General features: G+C 52.5%; 1 protein-coding gene and 1 pseudogene across 3 annotated transcripts; both read right to left on the bottom strand.

Annotated features, from left to right (window-relative positions):
• Positions 1-4,712: 4,712 nt before the first annotated feature.
• LOC116406869 lies at positions 4,713-6,990 on the bottom strand (annotated as a pseudogene).
• Positions 6,991-11,485: 4,495 nt separating this feature from the next.
• Positions 11,486-17,869, bottom strand: pygo2 (pygopus family PHD finger 2). 3 transcript variants are annotated; one of them, XM_031890563.1, is made up of 3 exons: positions 17,732-17,869; positions 15,094-15,143; positions 11,486-14,023 (listed from the first exon to the last, which is right to left on the bottom strand). In XM_031890563.1, exons 2-3 carry the CDS (start codon positions 15,139-15,141, stop codon positions 12,962-12,964), a joined length of 1,110 nt encoding a protein of 369 aa, XP_031746423.1. In that variant the 5' UTR covers positions 15,142-15,143; positions 17,732-17,869; the 3' UTR covers positions 11,486-12,961.
• Between the last annotated feature and the right edge of the window lie 3,669 nt (positions 17,870-21,538).

Raw genomic sequence — 21,538 nt, 5'->3', positions numbered from 1 at the left:
TGGGGGGCCAGGCCTGCACACTGCGACTCAGCTGATTATTTGGTACAAGGAATGCGTGAGCAGGAAGGGAATTTGCTGTAGGGTCAGATTTAAGCTGCCGGCAGATCCCCCCCCCCCCATTTATATATAGTGCCCCCCCCTTAACTGCCCCTTCCCAGTGTAACCAATCCCAACTGGGCCAGCCTTTCCCCATAACTGAGCCCATTCCCTTTATCAGCTTAGTCGCTCTTCCCTGTACTTTCTCTATTTCATTACGCCCCCCCTTATATATTATATAAGTGAACCCCCCCCCCCCCCCAGTGTAACCAATCCCAACTGGGCCAGCCTTTCCCCATAACTGAGCCCATTCCCTTTATCAGCTTAGTCGCTCTTCCCTGTACTTCTTCTTTCATTACTGCCCCCCTTATATATTTATATATAGTGACCCCCCCCCCCCCCAGTGTAACCAATCCAACACTGGGCAGCCTTTCCCCATAACTGAGCCCATTCCCTTTATCAGCTTAGTCGCTCTTCCCTGTACTTTCTCTATTTCATTACTGCCCCCCCCCTTATATATTTATATATAGTGACCCCCCCTTAACTGCCCCTTCCCAGTGTAACCAATCCCAACTGGGCCAGCCTTTCCCCATAACTGAGCCCATTCCCTTTATCAGCTTAGTCGCTCTTCCCTGTACTTTCTCTATTTCATTACTGCCCCCCTTATATATTTATATATATGACCCCCCCTTAACTGCCCCCCCCCCCCCCCAGTGTAACCAATCCCAACTGGGCCAGCCTTTCCCATAACTGAGCCCATTCCCTTTATCAGCTTAGTCGCTATTCCCTGTACTTTCTCTATTTCATACTGCCCCCCCCTTATTATATTTATTATATAGTGACCCCCCTCCTTTATATATAGTGACCCCCCTTATATATTTATATATAGTGACTCTTATACCCCCCTTATATTTATATATAGTGACCCCCCCTTAACTGCCCCTTCCCCAGTGTAACCAATCCCAAACTGGGCCAGCTTTCCCCATAACTGAGCCATTCCCTTTATCAGCTTAGTCGCTCTTCCCCTACTTTCTCTATTTCATTACTGCCCCCCCTTATATATTTATATATAGTGACCCCCCCTAACTGCCCCCGCCCCCCCCCAGTGTAACCAATCCAACTGGGCCAGCCTTTCCCCATACTGAGCCATTCCTTTTATCAGCTTAGTCGCTATTCCCTGTATTTTCTCTATTTCTATACTGCCCCCCCTTATATTATTTATATATAGTGACCCCCTTTTATATTATGACCCCCCCTTAATATTTATATATAGTGACCCCCCCTTATATATTTATATATAGTGACCCCCCCCCCTTAACTGCCCCCCCCCCCCCCCAGTGTAACCAATCCTCAACTGGGCCAGCCTTTCCCCATAACTGAGCCCATCCCTTTATCAGCTTAGTCGCTATTCCCTGTACTTTCTCTATTTCATTACTGCCCCCCTTATATATTTATATATAGTGACCCCCTCTATATATACCCCCTATATATTATATATAGTACCCCCCTTATATATTTATATATAGTGACCCCCCTTATATATTTATATATAGTGACCCCCCCCTTAACTGCCCCTTCCCAGTGTAACCAATCCCAACTGGGCCAGCCTTTCCCCATAACTGAGCCCATTCCCTTATCACTAGTCGTCTTCCCTGTACTTCTCTATTTCATTCTGCCCCCCCCTTAATTATATAATATAGTGAACCCCCCTTAACTGCCCCCCCCCAGTTGAACCAACCCAACTGGGCCAGCCTTTCCCCATAACTGAGCCCATTCCCTTTATCAGCTTAGTCGCTTTCCTGTACTTTCTCTATTTCATTACTGCCCCCCCTTATATATTTATATATAGTGACCCCCCCCTTAACTGCCCCTTCCCAGTGTAACAATCCCAACTGGGCCAGCCTTTCCCCATAACTGAGCCCATTCCCTTATTCATCTATAGTCGCTCTCTCCTGACTTTCTCTATTTCATTCCTGCCCCCCCTTATATATTTATATATAGTGACCCCCCCCTTAAATGCCCCCCCCCCGTGTAACCAATCCCAACTGGGCCAGCCTTTCCCCATAACTGAGCCCATTCCCTTTACAGCTTAGTCGCTCTTCCCTGTACTTTCTCTTATTCATTCTGCCCCCCCTTATATATTTATATATAGTGACCCCCCCTTAACTGCCCCTCCCCAGTGTAACCAATCCCAACTGGGCCAGCCTTTCCCCATAACTGAGCCCATTCCCTTTATCAGCTTAGTCGCTCTTCCTGTACTTTCTCTATTTCATTCCTGCCCCCCCTTATATATTTATATATAGTGACCCCCCTTAACTGCCCCTCCCCAGTGTAACCAATCCAACTGGGCCAGCCTTTTCCCATAACTGAGCCCATTCCCTTTATCAGCTTAGTCGCTCTTCCCTGTACTTTCTCTATTTCATTACTGCCCCCCCCTTATATATTTATATATAGTGACCCCCCCCCTTAACTGCCCCCCCCCCAGTGTAACAATCCCAACTGCGGCAGCCTTTCCCCATAACTGAGCCCATTCCTTTATCAGCTTAGTCGCCTTCCCTGTACTTTCTCTATTTCATTACTGCCCCCCCTTATATATTTATATATAGTGACCCCCCCTTAACTGCCCCCCCCCCCCCATGGTAACCAATCCCACTGGGCCAGCCTTTCCCATAACTGAGCCCATTCCCTTTATCAGCTAGTCGCTCTTCCTGTACTTTCTTCTATTTCATTACTGCCCCCCCCTTAATTATTGTATATATAGTGACCCCCCCCTTATATATTATATATAGTGACCCCCCCTTAACTGCCCCTTCCCCAGTGTAACCAATCCCAACTGGGCCAGCCTTTCCCCATAACTGAGCCCATTCCCTTTATCAGCTTAGTCGCTCTTCCTGTACTTCTCTATTTCATTCCTGCCCCCTTATATATTTATATATAGTGACCCCCCCTTATATATTTATATATAGTGAACCCCCCCCTTAACTGCCCCCCCCCCAGTGTAACCAATCCCAACTGGGCCACCTTCCCATAACTGAGCCCTATTCCCTTTAATCAGCTTAGTCTCTTTCCCTGTACTTTCTCTATTTTCATTACTCCCTCCCCATTATTTATATATAGTGACCCCCCCTTAACTGCCCTTCCAGTGTAACCAATCCCAACTGGGCACGCCTTTCCCATAACTGAGCCCATTCCCTTTATCAGCTTAGTCGCTCTTCCCTGTACTTTCTCATTTCATTACTGCCCCCCCCCCCTTTATATTATATATAGGGACCCCCCCCTTATATATTTTTATATAGTGGACCCCCCCCCCCCATGGAGGGTGCCAGTAAATGCCTCTAGAGATGCTGCACAAACAGAACAACAGAGGAGGCAGAATTCTCTCACAAATCTTTATAGGAAGATGAAAGAAAAGGCATCACAAGTGTCACTGTAGGGGACAACATGGCTGCACGGGCCCACAATGCAGCTCAGTGCTGGCAGGAAACGCAGACTGACAGAGGAATGGTTGCACCCACAGGGACCTAATACATCCATTTTGCCTTCCTATTGGCCCCCCCATGAATAAGGGGCATCAGTGCTCACAGAGATTGCAGCCAGTAACCAACTCCATCATTAAAGGGCAAGTCCCACAAGCAGAGATAAAGGTAAGTCGGGCTAATGTCGGGCTAATGGGCCAGTCTGCAATGGGCGGCTCGCGAGATTAACTGGGGGAGGGATGATGTTGCCTGAGACTGGGAAAACAGGAAATGCAGGGGAGAGGAATGCCGGGGCACCGTGTCACAGTAAGTGATGGGTATAGTACATTAAAATGGGGGTCCCTTAGGGCAAATAATCATGGTTTGCATTGGGTTAGAATGAGTAGAATGCAAACATTAAAGGGAAGTGAACACTGAGCTTATTGCTTGCAGAGGCCTCCACAGCCCCCAGTGCCCCCCCACAGGGAAGCGTTGTGTACCAACTGCACGGGCTGCTATGGAGCCTCCCCCACAAGGGGGTGCATGGTTTCACCCCCCAATTCTCTGCCTAAGTCTGTTCCTTATGGAGGAGTTCCGTGCTGCCCTGCGTCTCCGCCCACGGGAATACAAAAAATACTCCTCCCCCCTAACTTTTATCCCTTCCACGCAGGGGCGGAGACACAGGAGAGCGAGGACTCCTCAACCAATCACAATCATATTGTTTCCATGGAGACGTGAGGAATAAATACTGGTTAGCGATCGATTCCCCCCTCACCCTGAAACAATAATAACCCACGTGCACCCCCACTCCTGCGGGGGCCAGACTAAAGGACCAATAATGCCAATAAGAGGGCAGATTTTGCAGCAGTGCAGTTACCTGCAAATGTATGTTTGGCTGCATACGGGTAACGAAAGGGAGGAGAGTCACTTTATATGCCCCACCAATACGTTTAGAATGAATCAGTTTATAATATTCTCCGGAATAACAATGGCAGCAATAACCAGGTCACTATGGAGTGAAATGCGTCGGCGCACTTAGCGACGCCACAATGAGGGGCATGAAGGCAGACACAAGACTCGTACACATTATCAAAAATACACGTAGGGGGAGGGCTTGTCTCTGTACAAAATCAATGGAGTTGTGAACGTTTCCAATGTAACAAAACCCACAATCCGAACGCTTCCACGATCACCCGGAAGGGGAGGGGCCAAACAAATGCCTTACACCCCAAAATCATTAGTCAAGTGGATGCGTCTGAGGATTGTCCTTGGCCACTCCCCCTCGGTACTGGGAAAGCCTCTCCCCCCAAAGAGAGCAGTCGTTAAAGCTGTGAGTAACCAGGTCACCGCCCGTTGCCACGTTTCAACCGTCATTGCCGCCACCAGTTGCCCCATGGCGCCGCGGATGTAGACGGACTGGATATCCTTGGTTTTTCAGGCAGTAGTCACAAGCCCAGACGGCGAACCTCCCTGGTGAGCAGGCTGTAGGCACTTTCAGTCATCCGGTGCACTCTCGGTGTAAACCACTTCTGGCACGACGCCTCGCACAAGATGGCGTCCTGGTCGTCGTTCACTTCACGCTCACAGCCCCGCAGGGGTAAATAAGTCCGGGGGCGCGCTGGTGCCCCGAGTTGCCCGTTGGCTTGCTCGGGGAGGGATGTTGTGACTCCGGAGTGCTACTGTTGCCCCGCGCGAGTTGTTGGGTGAAATTGGGTTGGTTGCCGTTGACGGCGGAGGGCGACCCCACGTGCTGCTCTTGAGTGAAAGTGTTGCTGGGGGGTTGATATTCTTGCCGTGCTCTTCGACCCCCGGGGGAAGCTTTGGTCCGCCCTGCAAACGGGCTGGGTTTGGGGGGGAGGCTGGTCGCGCACTGGGGCTGTCCAAATGGGTGCCCGGATGGCCAAACCTTTGGGAAAACGGAGGGCCGCCGGGAGAGTTCAAAACCGGCCAGGCCCATTCCCCTCTTAGGGGCTGCCCATGTTTGGCGACAATCATCGGCCCAAACCCTCCCACTGGTCCTGTATCATTTGCCCCGCAGGGCTGAAGCTTTGCCCCATGGCTTGTTAAAGGCGGGTGGAAAAGTTCATGTTTCCAGTCTGGTGATAGTTTGGTTCTGGGACATTGCAAGCCGGGGCCATCTGATTAGGGGAAATGGGGCGCCTGCCTTCTGATGGGCTGGGGGCCCCGGGGTAGCCAGGGCCATCTGATGGGGCATGCCGCCCTGCATCCGGTAGTTTCCAAAGGGCACCGGGTTATTCAGGAAGGGAGGAGGCGGCTGCGTTGACCTTCGGGGGCTCCAAAATCATCTTCAAAGGGATTGGACCCACAAGGTGTCGACCATTGGGGTGGCGGTGGGCAAATTCAGAAATGGGAGTATGCAGGGCCCTAGGGCATCAAGGAAAACAAAGGATTAGAGCCAAACGGTCACAGACACAAGGGCCAATCATGTGCCCCGATACTGCCTCTTAATCTCATTAACCCTTTTATGGCCCCAGATACCCAGGGAACCCCCTGTACCTCCCCCAGATCCAGGGAACCCTGTACCTCCCCCAGATACCCGGAACCCCCCGTAGACCTCCCCCAGATACCCAGGGAACCCCCTGTACCTCCCCCAAACCCAGGGAACCCCCTGTACCTCCCCCAGATACCCAGGGAACCCCCTGTACCCCCCAGATACCCAGGAACCCCCTGTACCTCCCCAGATACCCAGGGAAACCCACTGTACCTCCCCCAGATACCAGGGAACCCCCCTGTACCTCCCCCAGATACCCAGGGAACCCCCTGTATCTCCCCAGATACCCAGGAACCCCTGTACCCCCCCCAGATACCAGTAACCCCACTGTACCTCCCCCATACCCAGGGACACCCACTGTACCTCCCCCAGTATACCCAGGGAACCCCCTGTAACCTCCCCCAGATACCCAGGAACCCCCTTGTACCTCCCCGATACCCAGGGAACCCCCGTACCTCCCCAATACCCAGGAACCCCCTGTATCTCCCCCAGATACCCAGGGAACCCCTGTACCCCCAGATACCCAGGGAACCCCCTGTACCTCCCCCCGATACCAACTTTTCAACTGGTCTTCATTTAGTATTATTTTTAATAAGTTGCCTTCCTTTGACTGTCTCTTAATAGGGTCACTGACCCTGGCAGCTAACTTTTATTACTTTCTATTCAGTCCCTCTCCTGTTTTATTTTCCAGTCTCTCACTCAAACCACTGCCTGGTTGCTAGGTAATCCCTAGCAACTACATTAGGCACTGAAATGCTGAAAAAGCTTAAATAATTCAAAAAAACACAATAAATAAAAAGATGAAGACAAAATGCAAACTGTCTCAGAGTAGCCACACTTTCCATCATAGCAGAGTTAATTTAAGGGGTACCCTAACCCCAAGAATGGCCAATAGGTACCCCCGCCCCCGCTCGTTACCTGCGTGTTTGATTGCGCCTTCTTCTCTGGCTCTTCATTATCTCTGTCATCTTGTCCTACTGTCTCCATCTTGCCCCTCTGTCTCCATCTTGCCCTACTGTCTCCATCTTGTCCTACTGTCTCCATCTTGCCCTACTGTCTGCCATCTTGCCCTACTGTCTCCATCTTGCCCTACTGTCCCCATCTGCCCTACTGCTCTCATCTTGCCCTTACGTCCCATTCTTGCCCTACTGTCTCCATTCTTCCCTACTGTCTCCATCTTGCCCTACTGTCCCCATCTTGCCCTACTGTACTCCATCTTGCCCTACTGTCTCCCATCTTGCCCTACTGTCCCCATCTTGCCCTACTGTCTCCATCTTGTCCTACTGTCTCCATCTTTGCCCTACCGTCCCCATCTTGCCCTACTGTCTCCATCTTGCCTACCGGTCCCCATTCTTGTCCTACTGTTCTCCATCTTTCCCTACCGTCCCCATCTTGCCCTACTGTCTCCATCTTGCCCCTACTGCTCCCCCCCTCCCATCTTGTCCTACTGTCTCCATCTTGCCCTACCGTCCCATCTTGTCCTTACTGTTCCATTCTTGCCCTGACCGTCCCCATCTTGCCCTACTGTTTCTCCATCTTGCCCTACTGTCCCCATCTTTGTCCTACTGTCTCCATTCTTGCCCTACCGTCCTACGGTCCCCATCTTGCCCTACTGTCCCCATCTTGCCCTACCGTCTCCCATCTTGCCCTACTGTCTTCCATCTTGCCTACTGTCTCCATCTTGCCCTACTGTCTCCATCTTGCGCCTACGTCTCCATCTGGCCCTACTGTCTCCATCTTGCCCCTACCGTCCCCATCTTGCCCTACTCTTACTGGTACTACTAGGTCAGAGGACAAGACAGTTGTTTAACTGGCCGCTTTGCTAATATAAAGTTATTTTGCCCACCCTTATCTTCCAGTTGGTTATATGCCCCACAGGCGGGGCAGTGCAATGGACTTGTCATTACTAGGGGCCCCCATTATAATCTCCTTATTATATTTCCCGGGGGCCAGGCCTGCACACTGCCGACTCAGGCTGATTATTTTGTACAAGGAATGCGTGAGCAGGAAGGGAATTTGCGTGTAGGGTCAGATTTAAGCTGCCGGGCAGATCCCCCCCCCCCCCATTTATATATAGTGCCCCCCCCTTAACTGCCCCTTCCCAGTGTAACAATCCCAACTGGCCAGCCTTTCCCCATAACTGAGCCCATTCCCTTTATCAGCTTAGTCGCTCTTCCCTGTACTTTCTCTATTTCATACTGCCCCCCCCTTATATTAGTTATATATAGTGACCCCCCCCCCCCCCCCCCCCAGTGTAACCAATCCCAACTGGGCCAGCCTTTCCCCATAACTGAGCCCATTCCCTTTATCAGCTTAGTCGCTCTTCCCTGTACTTCTCTATTTCATTACTGCCCCCCTTATATATTTATATATAGTGACCCCCCCCCCCCCCCCCCAGTGTAACCAATCCCAACTGGGCCAAGCCTTTCCCATAACTGAGCCCATTCCCTTATCAGCTTAGTCGCTCTTCCCTGCTACTTTCTCTATTCATTACTGCCCCCCCCTTATATATTTATATATAGTGACCCCCCCTTAACTGCCCCTTCCCCAGTGTAACCAATCCAACTGGGCCAGCCTTTCCCCATAACTGAGCCCATTCCTTTTATCAGCTAGTCGCTCTCCTGTACTTTCTCTATTTCATTACTGCCCCCCTTATATATTTATATATAGTGACCCCCCCTTAACTGCCCCCCCCCCCCCCCCCAGTGTAACCAATCCCAACTGGGCCAGCCTTTCCCCATAACTGAGCCCATTCCCTTTATCAGCTTAGTCGCTATTCCCTTACTTTCTCTATTTCATTACTGCCCCCCCTTATATATTATATATAGTTGACCCCCCCTTATATATAGTGACCCCCCTTATATATTATATTATAGTGACCCCCCCTTATATATTTATATATAGTGACCCCCCCTTATATATTTATATATAGTGACCCCCCCCTTAACTGCCCTCCCCAGTGTAAACCAATCCCAACTGGGCCAGCTTTCCCCATAACTGAGCCCATTCCCTTTATCAGCTTAGTCGCTCTTCCCTGTACTTTCTCTATTTCATTTACTGCCCCCCCCCTTATATATTTATATATAGTGACCCCCCCTTAACTGCCCCCCGCCCCCCCCCCCAGTGTAACCAATCCCAAACTGGGCCAGCCTTTCCCCATAACTGAGCCCATTCCCTTTATCAGCTTAGTCGCTATTCCCTGTACTTTCTCTATTTCATTACTGCCCCCCCTTATATATTTATATATAGTGACCCCCCTTATATATAGTGACCCCCCCTTATATATTTATATATAGTGGACCCCCCTTATATATTTATATATAGTGACCCCCCCCCCCTTAACTGCCCCCCCCCCCCCCCCAGTGTAACCAATCCCAACTGGGCCAGCCTTTTCCCCATAACTGAGCCCATTCCCTTTATCAGCTTTAGTCGCTATTCCCTGTACTTTCTCTATTTCATTACTGCCCCCCCCCTTATATATTTATAATAGTGGACCCCCCCTTATATATAGTGACCCCCCCTTATATATTTATATATAGTGACCCCCCCTTATATATTTATATATAGTGACCCCCCCTTATATATTTATATATAGTGACCCCCCCTTAACTGCCCCTTCCCAGTGTAACCAATCCCAACTGGGCCAGCCTTTCCCCATAACTGAGCCCATTCCCTTTATCAGCTTAGTCGCTCTTCCCTGTACTTTCTCTATTTCATTCCTGCCCCCCCCTTATATATTTATATATAGTGACCCCCCCTTAACTGCCCCCCCCCAGTGTAACCAATCCCAACTGGGCCAGCCTTTCCCCATAACTGAGCCCATTCCCTTTATCAGCTTAGTCGCTCTTCCCTGTACTTTCTCTATTTCATTACTGCCCCCCCCTTATATATTTATATATAGTGACCCCCCCCCCTTAACTGCCCCTTCCCCAGTGTAACCAATCCCAACTGGGCCAGCCTTTCCCCATAACTGAGCCCATTCCCTTTATCAGCTTAGTCGCTCTTCCCTGTACTTTCTCTATTTCATTCCTGCCCCCCCTTATATATTTATATATAGTGGACCCCCCCCTTAAATGCCCCCCCCCCCAGTGTAACCAATCCCAACTGGGCCAGCCTTTCCCCATAACTGAGCCCATTCCCTTATCAGCTTAGTCGCTCTTCCCTGTACTTTCTCTATTTCATTCCTGCCCCCCCTTATATATTATATATAGTGGACCCCCCCCTTAAACTGCCCCTCCCCAGTGTAACAATCCCAACTGGGCCAGCCTTTCCCCATAACTGAGCCCATTCCCTTTATCAGCTTAGTCGCTCTTCCCTGTACTTTCTCTATTTTCATTCCTGCCCCCCTTATATATTTATATATAGTGACCCCCCCTTAACTGCCCCTCCCCAGTGTAACCAATCCCAACTGGGCCAGCCTTTCCCCATAACTGAGCCCATTCCCTTTATCAGCTTAGTCGCTCTTCCCTGTACTTTCTCTATTTCATTACTGCCCCCCCCTTATATATTTATATATAGTGACCCCCCCCCCTTAACTGCCCCCCCCCCAGTGTAACCAATCCCAACTGGGCCAGCCTTTCCCCATAACTGAGCCCATTCCCTTTATCAGCTTAGTCGCTCTTCCCTGTACTTTCTCTATTTCATTACTGCCCCCCCCTTATATATTTATATATAGTGACCCCCCCCTTAACTGCCCCCCCCCCCCCCAGTGTAACCAATCCCAACTGGGCCAGCCTTTCCCCATAACTGAGCCCATTCCCTTTATCAGCTTAGTCGCTTCTTCCCTGTACTTTCTCTATTTCATTACTGCCCCCCCCTTATATATTTATATATAGTGACCCCCCCCCTTATATATTTATATATAGTGACCCCCCCTTAACTGCCCCTTCCCCAGTGTAACCAATCCCAACTGGGCCAGCCTTTCCCCATAACTGAGCCCATTCCCTTTATCAGCTTAGTCGCTCTTCCCTGTACTTTCTCTATTCATTCCTGCCCCCCCTTATATATTTATATATAGTGACCCCCCCCCTTATATATTTATATATAGTGACCCCCCCCCCTTAACTGCCCCCCCCCCCCAGTGTAACCAATCCCAACTGGGCCAGCCTTTCCCCATAACTGAGCCCATTCCCTTTATCAGCTTAGTCGCTCTTTCCCTGTACTTTCTCTATTTCATTACTGCCCCCCCCTTATATATTTATATATAGTGACCCCCCCCTTAACTGCCCCTTCCCCAGTGTAACCAATCCCAACTGGGCCAGCCTTTCCCCATAACTGAGCCCATTCCCTTTATCAGCTTAGTCGCTCTTCCCTGTACTTTCTCTATTTCATTACTGCCCCCCCCCCCCTTATATATTTATATATAGGGACCCCCCCCTTATATATTTTTATATAGTGACCCCCCCCCCCCCATGTGAGGGTGCCCAGTAAATGCCTCTGGTTAGAAGATGCTGCACAAACAGAACAAACAGAGGAGGCAGAATTCTCTCACAAATCTTTATAGGAAGATGGAAAGAAAAGGCATCACAAGTGTCACTGTAGGGGACAACATGGCTGCACGGGGCCCACAATGCAGCTCAGTGCTGGCAGGGAAACGCAGACTGACAGAGGAATGGTTGCACCCACAGGGACCTAATACATCCATTTGTGCCTTCCTATTGGCCCCCCCATGAATAAGGGGCATCAGTGCTCACAGAGATTGCAGCCAGTAACCAACTCCATTCATTAAAGGGCAAGTCCCACAAAGCAGAGATAAAGGTAAGTCGGGGCTAATGTCGGGGCTAATGGGCCAGTCTGCAATGGGGCCGGCTCGGAGATTAACTGGGGAGGGATGATGTTGCCTGGAGACTGGGCAAACAGGAAATGGCAGGGGGAAGGGAATGCCGGGGGCACCGTGTCACAGTAAGTGATGGGTAAGTACATCTAATGGGGGGTCCCTTAGGGCAAATAATCATGGTTTGCATTGGGTTAGAATGAGGTAGAATGCAAACATTAAAGGGGAAGTGAACACTGAGCTTATTGCTTGCAGAGGCCTCCCACAGCCCCCAGTGCCCCCCCACAGGGAAGCGTTTGTACCAACTGCACTGGGCTGCTATGGAGGCCTCCCGCCACAAGGGGGTGCATGGTTTCACCCCCCCAATTCTCTGCTAAGTCTGTTCCTTATGGGAGGAGTTCCGTGCTGCCCTGCGTCTCCGCCCACGAGGAATACAAATACTCCTCCCCCCTAACCTTTATTCCTTCTCACCGGCAGGGGGCGGAGACACAGGAGAGCGAGGACTCCTCAACCAATCACAATCATATTGTTTCCATGGAGACGTGAGGAAATAAATACTGGTTAGCGATCGATTCCCCCCTCACCCTGAAACCAATAATAACCCACGTGCACCCCCACTCCTGCCGGGGGCCAGACTAAGAGACCAATAAGTGCAATAAGAGGGGCAGATTTTGCAGCAGTGCAGTTACCTGCAAATGTATGTTTGGCTGCATACGGGTAACGAAAGGGGGAGGAGTCACTTTATATGCCCCACCCAATACGTTTAGAAATGAATCAGTTATAATATTCTCCGGAATAAGCCAATGGGAAGCAATAACCAGGTCACTATGGAGTGAAATGCGTCGGCGCACTTAGCGACGCCACAATGGAGGGGCATGAAGGCAGACAAGACTCGTACACATTATCAAAAATACACGTAGGGGGAGGGGCTTGTCTCTGTACAAAATCAATGGAGTGTGAACGTTTCCAATGTAACAATAACCCACCAATCCGAACGCTTCCCACGATCACCCGGAAGGGGAGGGGCCAAACAAATGCCTTACACCCCAAAATCCATTAGTCAAGTGAATGCGTCTGAGGATTGTCCTTGGCCACTCCCCCCTCGGTACTGGGAAAGCCTCTCCCCCCCCAAAGAGAGCAGTCGTTAAAGCTGTGAGTAACCAGGTCACCGCCCCGTTGCCACGTTCAACCGTCATTGGCCGCCACCAGTTGCCCCATGGCGCCGCGGATGTAGACGGACTGGATATCCTTGGTTTTCAGGCAGTAGTCACAAGCCCAGACGGCCGAGACCTCCCTGGTGAGCAGGCTGTAGGCACTTTCAGTCATCCCGGTGCACTCTCGGTGAAACCACTTCTGGCACGACGCCTCGCACAAGATGGCGTCCTGGTCGTCGTTCACTTCACGCTCACAGGCCCCGCAGGGGTAAATAAGTCCGGGGGGCGGCTGGTGCCCCGAGTTGCCCGTTGGCTTGCTCGGGGGAGGGATGTTGTTGACTTCCGGAGTGCTACTGTTGCCCCGCGCGGAGTTGTTGGGGGTGAAATTGGGTTGGTTGCCGTTGACGGCGGAGGGCGACCCCACGTGCTGCTCTTGAGTGAAAGTGTTGCTGGGGGGGTTGATATTCTTGCCGTGCTCTTCGACCCCCGGGGGGAAGCTTTGGTCCGCCCCTGCAAACGGGCTGGTGTTTGGGGGGAGGCTGGGTCGCGGCACTGGGGGCTGTCCAAATGGGTGCCCGGATGGGCCAAACCTTTGGGAAAACGGAGGGCCGCCGGGAGAGTTCAAAACCGGCCCAGGGCCCATCTCCCCTCTAGGGGGCTGACCCATGTTTGGCGACATCATCGGCCCAAACCCTCCCACTGGTCCCTGTATCATTTGCCCCGCAGGGGGGCTGAAGCTTTGCCCCATGGCTTGGTTAAAGGGCGGGTTGGAAAAGTTCATGTTTCCAGGCTGGTGATAGTTTGGGTTCTGGGACATTGCAAAGCCGGGGGCCATCTGATTAGGGGGAAATGGGGGCGCCTGCCTTCTGATGGGCTGGGGGCCCCCGGGGTAGCCAGGGGCCATCTGATGGGGCATGCCGCCCTGCATCCGGTAGTTTCCAAAGGGCACCGGGTTATTCAGGAAGGGGGAGGAGGCGGCTGCGTTGACTTTCGGGGCTCCAAAATCATCTTCAAAGGGATTGGACGCCACAAGGTGGTCGACCATTGGGGTGGGCGGTGGGGCAAATTCAGAAAGGTGGGAGTATGCAGGGCCCTAGGGCATCAAGGAAAACAAAGGATTAGAGCCAAACGGTCACAGACACAAGGGGGCCAATCATGTGCCCCGATACTGCCTCTTAATCTCATTAACCCTTTATGGCCCCAGATACCCAGGGAACCCCCTGTACCTCCCCCAGATACCCAGGGAACCCCCTGTACCTCCCCCAGATACCCAGGGAACCCCCCTGTACCTCCCCCAGATACCCAGGGAACCCCCTGTACCTCCCCCAGATACCCAGGGAACCCCCTGTACCTCCCCCAGATACCCAGGGAACCCCCTGTACCCCCCCAGATACCCAGGGAACCCCCTGTACCTCCCCCAGATACCCAGGGAACCCACTGTACCTCCCCCAGATACCCAGGGAACCCCCCTGTACCTCCCCCAGATACCCAGGGAACCCCCTGTATCTCCCCCAGATACCCAGGGAACCCCCTGTACCCCCCCAGATACCCAGGGTACCCACTGTACCTCCCCCAGATACCCAGGGAACCCCCTGTACCTCCCCCAGATACCCAGGGAACCCCCTGTACCTCCCCCAGATACCCAGGGAACCCCCTGTACCTCCCCCAGATACCCAGGGAACCCCCTGTACCTCCCCCAGATACCCAGGGAACCCCCTGTATCTCCCCCAGATACCCAGGGAACCCCCTGTACCCCCCCAGATACCCAGGGAACCCCCTGTACCTCCCCCAGATACCAACTTTTCAACTGGTCTTCATTTAGTATATTTTTTAATAAGTTGCCTTCCTTTGACTGTCTCTTAATAAGGGTCACTGACCCTGGCAGCTAACTTTTTATTACTTTCTATTCAGTCCCTCTCCTGTTTATTTTCCAGTCTCTCACTCAAACCACTGCCTGGTTGCTAGGGTAATCCCTAGCAACTACATAGGCACTGAAAATGCTGAAATAAGCTAAATAATTCAAAAAGCACAATAATAAAAGATGAAGACCAAATGCAAACTGTCTCAGAGTAGCACACTTTCCATCATAGCAAGAGTTAATTTTAAGGGGTACCCTAACCCCAGGAATTGGCCAATAGGTAACCCCCGCCCCCCGCTCGTTACCTGCGTGTTTGACTTGCGCCTTTTCTTCTCTGGGCTCTTCATTTGCATTCCTGAAACCGAAGCAGAGACTCGTTATTAGCGAGTACGTTACACGCCCCCCATTACACGCCAGCCCCAGGCGCTACACTACTTGCCCCCCCCATTACACGCCAGCCCCAGGCGCTACACTACTTGCCCCCCCATTACACGCCAGCCCCAGGCGCTACACTACTTGCCCCACCATTACACGCCAGCCCCCCCGTTACACGCCAGCCCCAGGCGCCGCGCTACTTGCCCCCCCATTACACGCCAGCCCCCCCCGTTACATGCCAGCCCCCCATTACACGCCAGCCCCAGGCGCTGCGCTACTTGCCCCCCCATTACACGCCAGCCCCAGGCGCCGCGCTACTTGCCCCCACATTACACGCCAGCCCCCCCATTACACGCCAGCCCCAGGCGCCGCGCTACTTGCCCCCACATTACACGCCAGCCCCAGGCGCCGCACTACTTGCCCCCCCATTACACGCCAGCCCCAGGCGCCGCGCTACTTGCCCCCACATTACACGCCAGCCCCAGGCGCCACGCTACTTGCCCCCACATTACACGCCAGCCCCAGGCGCCACGCTACTTGCCCCCACATTACACGCCAGCCCCAGGCGCCGCACTACTTGCCCCCACATTACACGCCAGCCCCAGGCGCCGCGCTACTTGCCCCCACATTACACGCCAGCCCCAGGCGCCGCACTACTTGCCCCCACATTACACGCCAGCCCCAGGCGCCGCGCTACTTGCCCCCACATTACACGCCAGCCCCAGGCGCCGCACTACTTGCCCCCACATTACACGCCAGCCCCAGGCGCCGCACTACTTGCCCCCACATTACACAGCCGAGCCCATAAGTACCCCCCCGTCTCACCGGTCTTGGCTCTGCGGCCAGGGAGGGTCAGTCCATCCAGCTTGTCCTGATCTGCAGCCATCAGAGCGCTGCTGGGGGGCCGGAGCTCACAGACCAACCATGACCCGGAGTCGCTGTGTGACAGGGCCCCGCCCTCCCCAAGTGTCAGACCCCCCTCTGCTGGGAGCCCTCACCCCCAAACACTCACTCCTAAGCCCCTCACTGCCAATGCCCCCCCTAGTCTGATGCCCAAGGCTTTATCCCTGTATATTGCCAAGCTCTGTATACCCAACTAACTGCCCCTACACCCCGTGTATACCCAACTAACTGCCCCTACACCCCGTGTATACCCAACTAACTGCCCCTACACCCCGTGTATACCCAACTAACTGCCCCTACACCCCGTGTATACCCAACTAACTGCCCCTACACCCCGTGTATACCCAACTAACTGCCCCTACACCCCGTGTATACCCAACTAACTGCCCCTACACCCCGTGTATACCCAACTAACTGCCCCTACACCCCGTGTATACCCAACTAACTGCCCCTACACCCCGTGTATACCCAACTAACTGCCCCTACACCCCGTGTATACCCAACTAACTGCCCCTACACCCCGTGTATACCCAACTAACTGCCCCTACACCCCGTGTATACCCAACTAACTGCCCCTACACCCCGTGTATACCCAACTAACTGCCCCTACACCCCGTGTATACCCAACTAACTGCCCCTACACCCCGTGTATACCCAACTAACTGCCCCCTACACCCCCGTTTATACCCAACTAACTGCCCCTACACCCCGTTTATACCCAACTAACTGCCCCTACACCCCGTTTTGCCCAACTAACTGCCCCTACACCCCGTGTATACCCAACTAACTGCCCCTACACCCCGTGTATACCCAACTAACTGCCCCTACACCCCGTGTATACCCAACTAACTGCCCCTACACCCCGTTTTGCCCAACTAACTGCCCCTACACCCCGTTTATACCCAACTAACTGCCCCTACACCCCGTTTTGCCCAACTAACTGCCCCTACACCCCGTTTTGCCCAACTAACTGCCCCTACACCCCGTGTATACCCAACTAACTGCCCCTACACCCCGTTTTGCCCAACTAACTGCCCCTACACCCCGTTTATACCCAACTAACTGCCCCTACACCCCGTTTTGCCCAACTAACTGCCCCTACACCCCGTTTTGCCCAACTAACGAGCCGATTTATATTATCTGCCCCCTGTGCAAACAACTAATGCCCCTCCCTAGACAATAAGAAGGATTTGCCCCCGGAGCTTTACACTTCTGCCCCAGAGTCCCCCGGGGATCCCGCCCGTATCGCAGTACAAGGGCTCCCGGTGCCTCTGGCGGACTCTCCGGCCTCCCCCGCTACACTCGGGCTCAGGTACAGGGAAGCCCCGGGCCCAGCTGCACTCAGGCTCGGCTCCAGCTAAGGCCGCTCATCCGCACACAAAAACCGGAAGCACAAACCGCGCACCGGAAACTCGCCGGGCATCTACCACTCTATGAGCTTGCGGGGAATAGGTTGTAAAGATAAAGCTGTACGCGACTGGGGCAGGCACCAAAGTATAAATCAGTCACATAGCAACGTCACTAAGATTTCCCAACACACTGAACAGAGCCGCGCTGACGGGCTTTACAACTCGGTCCCCACATAATGGTATCGCCCAAACTCCATGTAGGGTTGGTACAGCGCCGGGCGAACCCACTGGGAAACAGGGGTGTGTATGCACTTACCTCCTGTAGTGAGTTACCGGGGGGTGGGTATGGCTCACACGGCGCGCTAAATTCCTATTATAATGTCATCAAATAACAGTAAGCATGAGAGGACAATCCTGATGGAAGCCAATACCTAGCCACCCCTTTCGCGTTTCAGATGGTACGCCCCACAGTATTATACGCGCATGCGCTGCGCAAAGAACGCTGGGAGATGTAGTTTTCCCATGACAATTTCTCCATCTTGTTTTCGTTTAGTTTCCTGCGAGCCGCAGCCCGGTTTGTGTCCGTAACGCCTGGGATTTCCGTTCTCTGTATGGCCAGAGACACCCACCTGTGGGCACAATCCGCCTATTCAGGCTGAGGAGATCATTTATTGGGGACCGGGGGTTTGTGCCCACTACTTAAAGGGGAAGTTAACCTCAATGTTACTGATCTAAAAGTCATTTTTACTCTTCATGTTCTTGAGCTTAAGTATAAATGACAAGTGACTGGGCAGCCTGTGTATGTATTGATAAGCGTACCTCCTCCCCCAACCAGCCCTTGATCCAGGGGGGCAGCTGGTTGCAGGGGTGGTTAATCCCTAGCAACCAAAAGCAAACAGTACGAGGATATGTTATCATTTGCACTTCCCATTGGCTACTACAAAGGGGCCGCAGCTGCATTCATTAAGGCCATCAGGCCAACAGAGCATTACTATCTGCCCACCTCCATGGTGGCTTAATCATATGCTACCCTTCCATTGGGCAAGTGAAGTAAGCTGGGCAACTGGCCGCTCACCCCCAGATGGCCACTTTCTGTGCCAGGTATCACATGAGATACCATTGTGAGGTAGAACAACGGGGTTTGTATAATAAAATAGTTAATTCAACAACTTACCTGCCCAGGAACCTTCCATCCAGTACTTACCCAGGTACAGAGCTCTGATTCTCTGTACTTCCTGCTCCTGGGCTGCTCTCTTTCCCATGGTCAGGCAGGAACCTCCCCCCCCTGGGTAAGTGAATCCAATCTCCCCCCAGTACTTACCCAGGTACAGAGCTCTGATTCTCTGTAGTTCCTGCTCCTGGGCTGCTCTCTTTCCCATGGTCAGGCAGGAACCCCCCCCTGGGTAAGTGAATCCAATCTCCCCCCAGTACTTACCCAGGTACAGAGCTCTGATTCTCTGTAGTTCCTGCTCCTGGGCTGCTCTCTTTCCCATGGTCAGACAGGAACCTCCCCCTGGGTAAGTGAATCCAATCTCCCCCCAGTACTTACCCAGGTACAGAGCTCTGATTCTCTGTACTTCCTGCTCCTGGGCTGCTCTCTTTCCCATGGTCAGGCAGGAACCTCCCCCTGGGTAAGTGAATCCAATCTCCCCCCAGTACTTACCCAGGTACAGAGCTCTGATTCTCTGTACTTCCTGCTCCTGGGCTGCTCTCTTTCCCATGGTCAGGCAGGAACCTCCCCCTGGGTAAGTGAATCCAATCTCCCCCCAGTACTTACCCAGGTACAGAGCTCTGATTCTCTGTACTTCCTGCTCCTGGGCTGCTCTCTTTCCCATGGTCAGGCAGGAACCTCCCCCTGGGTAAGTGAATCCAATCTCCCCCCAGTACTTACCCAGGTACAGAGCTCTGATTCTCTGTACTTCCTGCTCCTGGGCTGCTCTCTTTCCCATGGTCAGGCAGGAACCCCCCCCTGGGTAAGTGAATCCAATCTCCCCCCAGTACTTACCCAGGTACAGAGCTCTGATTCTCTGTACTTCCTGCTCCTGGGCTGCTCTCTTTCCCATGGTCAGACAGGAACCTCCCCCTGGGTAAGTGAATCCAATCTCCCCCCAGTACTTACCCAGGTACAGAGCTCTGATTCTCTGTACTTCCTGCTCCTGGGCTGCTCTCTTTCCCATGGTCAGGCAGGAACCCCCCCCCTGGGTAGGTGACTCCAATCTCCCCCCAGTACTTACCCAGGTACAGAGATTGGATTCACTTACCCAGGGGGAGGTTCCTGCCTGACCATGGGAAAGAGAGCAGCCCAGGAGCAGGAAGTACAGAGAATCAGAGCTCTGTACCTGGGTAAGTACTGGGGGGAGATTGGATTCACTTACCCAGGGGGTGGGGTTCCTGCCTGACCATGGGAAAGAGAGCAGCCCAGGAGCAGGAAGTACAGAGAATCAGAGCTCTGTACCTGGGTAAGTACTGGGGGGAGATTGGATTCACTTACCCAGGGGGAGGTTCCTGCCTGACCATGGGAAAGAGAACAGCCCAGGAGCAGGAAGTACAGAGAATCAGAGCTCTGTACCTGGGTAAGTACTGGGGGGAGATTGGATTCACTTACCCAGAGGGAGGTTCCTGCCTGACCATGGGAAAGAGAGCAGCCCAGGAGCAGGAAGGACAGAGAACCATTTATGCTATAGATTTTTACTATCCCGGATTATTATAGTGCAACACTGGTGTCTCCCATCTGTGTGTGGCTGGATTGCCCCCGGCTGGGGTGCGGATCAATAGGCTCCTCCCTCCCCTTGCTGCCAGGGGACTGGGTCAGAGCCAAGCAGGGCATTAGATCCCCCATCAGTTTAGCCTGTTATTGTGAGAGGGTGGGGACCTAGGCACACTGACCAATGGCAGGGCTGAGATGGCAGGAAAAAATGTCATTACTCACAACTAAGAACAATCTGTAATATTGTGTCACTTTGCGCTAAAAGTCAGTGACTGTGCTGCCCTGGGGGAGTGTATTTCTTGCTACTCGTGTGTCTCTACTTCCTGTTCATATACGGGGGGGGGGTATATTTCCTGTTACTTGTGTCTGTCTCTACTTCCTGTGCATTGGGGGTGGGGGGGGGGGAGTGTATTTCCTGCTTCTGATATCTGCCTCTACTTCCTGTGGATTGGAGGGGGGGGGAGTGTATTTCTACTTCCTGTTCATTGGGGGTGGGGGAATATATTTCCTGCTACTCATATCTGCCTCTACTTACTGTGCACAGGGCGAGTGTATTTCCTGCTACTTGTGTCTCTACTTCCTGTTCATATGGGGGGGGGTATATTTCCTGCTACTTGTGTCTGTCTCTACTTCCTGTGCATGGGGGGGGGAGTGTATTTCTACTTCCTGTTCATGGGGGATGGGGGAATATATTTCCTGCTACTCGTGTCTGCCTCTACTTACTGTGCACAGGGCGAGTGCATTTCTACTTCTTGTTCATACATAGTAACATAGTAAGTTGGGTTGAAAAAAGACATACGTCCATCATGTTCAACCATAGTGCCTATATTTAACCTGCCTAACTACTATGGGGGGGGGGGGGGGGGGGGGGGGGTGTATTTCCTGCTACTGATATCTGCCTCTACTTCCTGTGCATGGGGGGGGGGTGTATTTCCTGCTACTCATGTGTCTTCCTCAACTTCCTGTGGGTTGGGATACTATTTCCTAAGCACAATTCAGCAGGAACAGCCCCCTAAGTTTGCTCATAGCCTGTACAGAGAGATACCATAAAACTATGGCACATAGGGATTCCCCTGTACTAAGCACAATTCAGCAGGAACAGCCCCCTAAGTTTGCTCATAACCTGTACAGAGAGATACCATAAAACTATGGCAGCATAGGGATTCCCCTGTACTAAGCACAATTCAGCAGGAACAGCCCCCTAAGTTTGCCCATAGCCTGTACAGAGAGATACCATAAAACTATGGCACATAGGGATTCCCCTGTACTAAGCACAATTCAGCAGGAACAGCCCCCTAAGTTTGCCCATAGCCTGTACAGAGAGATACCATAAAACTATGGCACATAGAGATTCCCCTGTACTAAGCACAATTCAGCAGGAACAGCCCCCTAAGTTTGCCCATAGCCTGTACAGAG

The sequence above is a fragment of the Xenopus tropicalis genome, chromosome 8, assembly GCF_000004195.4.
Source record: "Xenopus tropicalis strain Nigerian chromosome 8, UCB_Xtro_10.0, whole genome shotgun sequence".
NCBI classification, from domain to species: Eukaryota; Metazoa; Chordata; class Amphibia; order Anura; family Pipidae; genus Xenopus; species Xenopus tropicalis.
The sequence above is the reverse complement of the archived record's forward strand: the minus strand, read 5'-3'. Positions and strand labels throughout refer to the sequence as shown.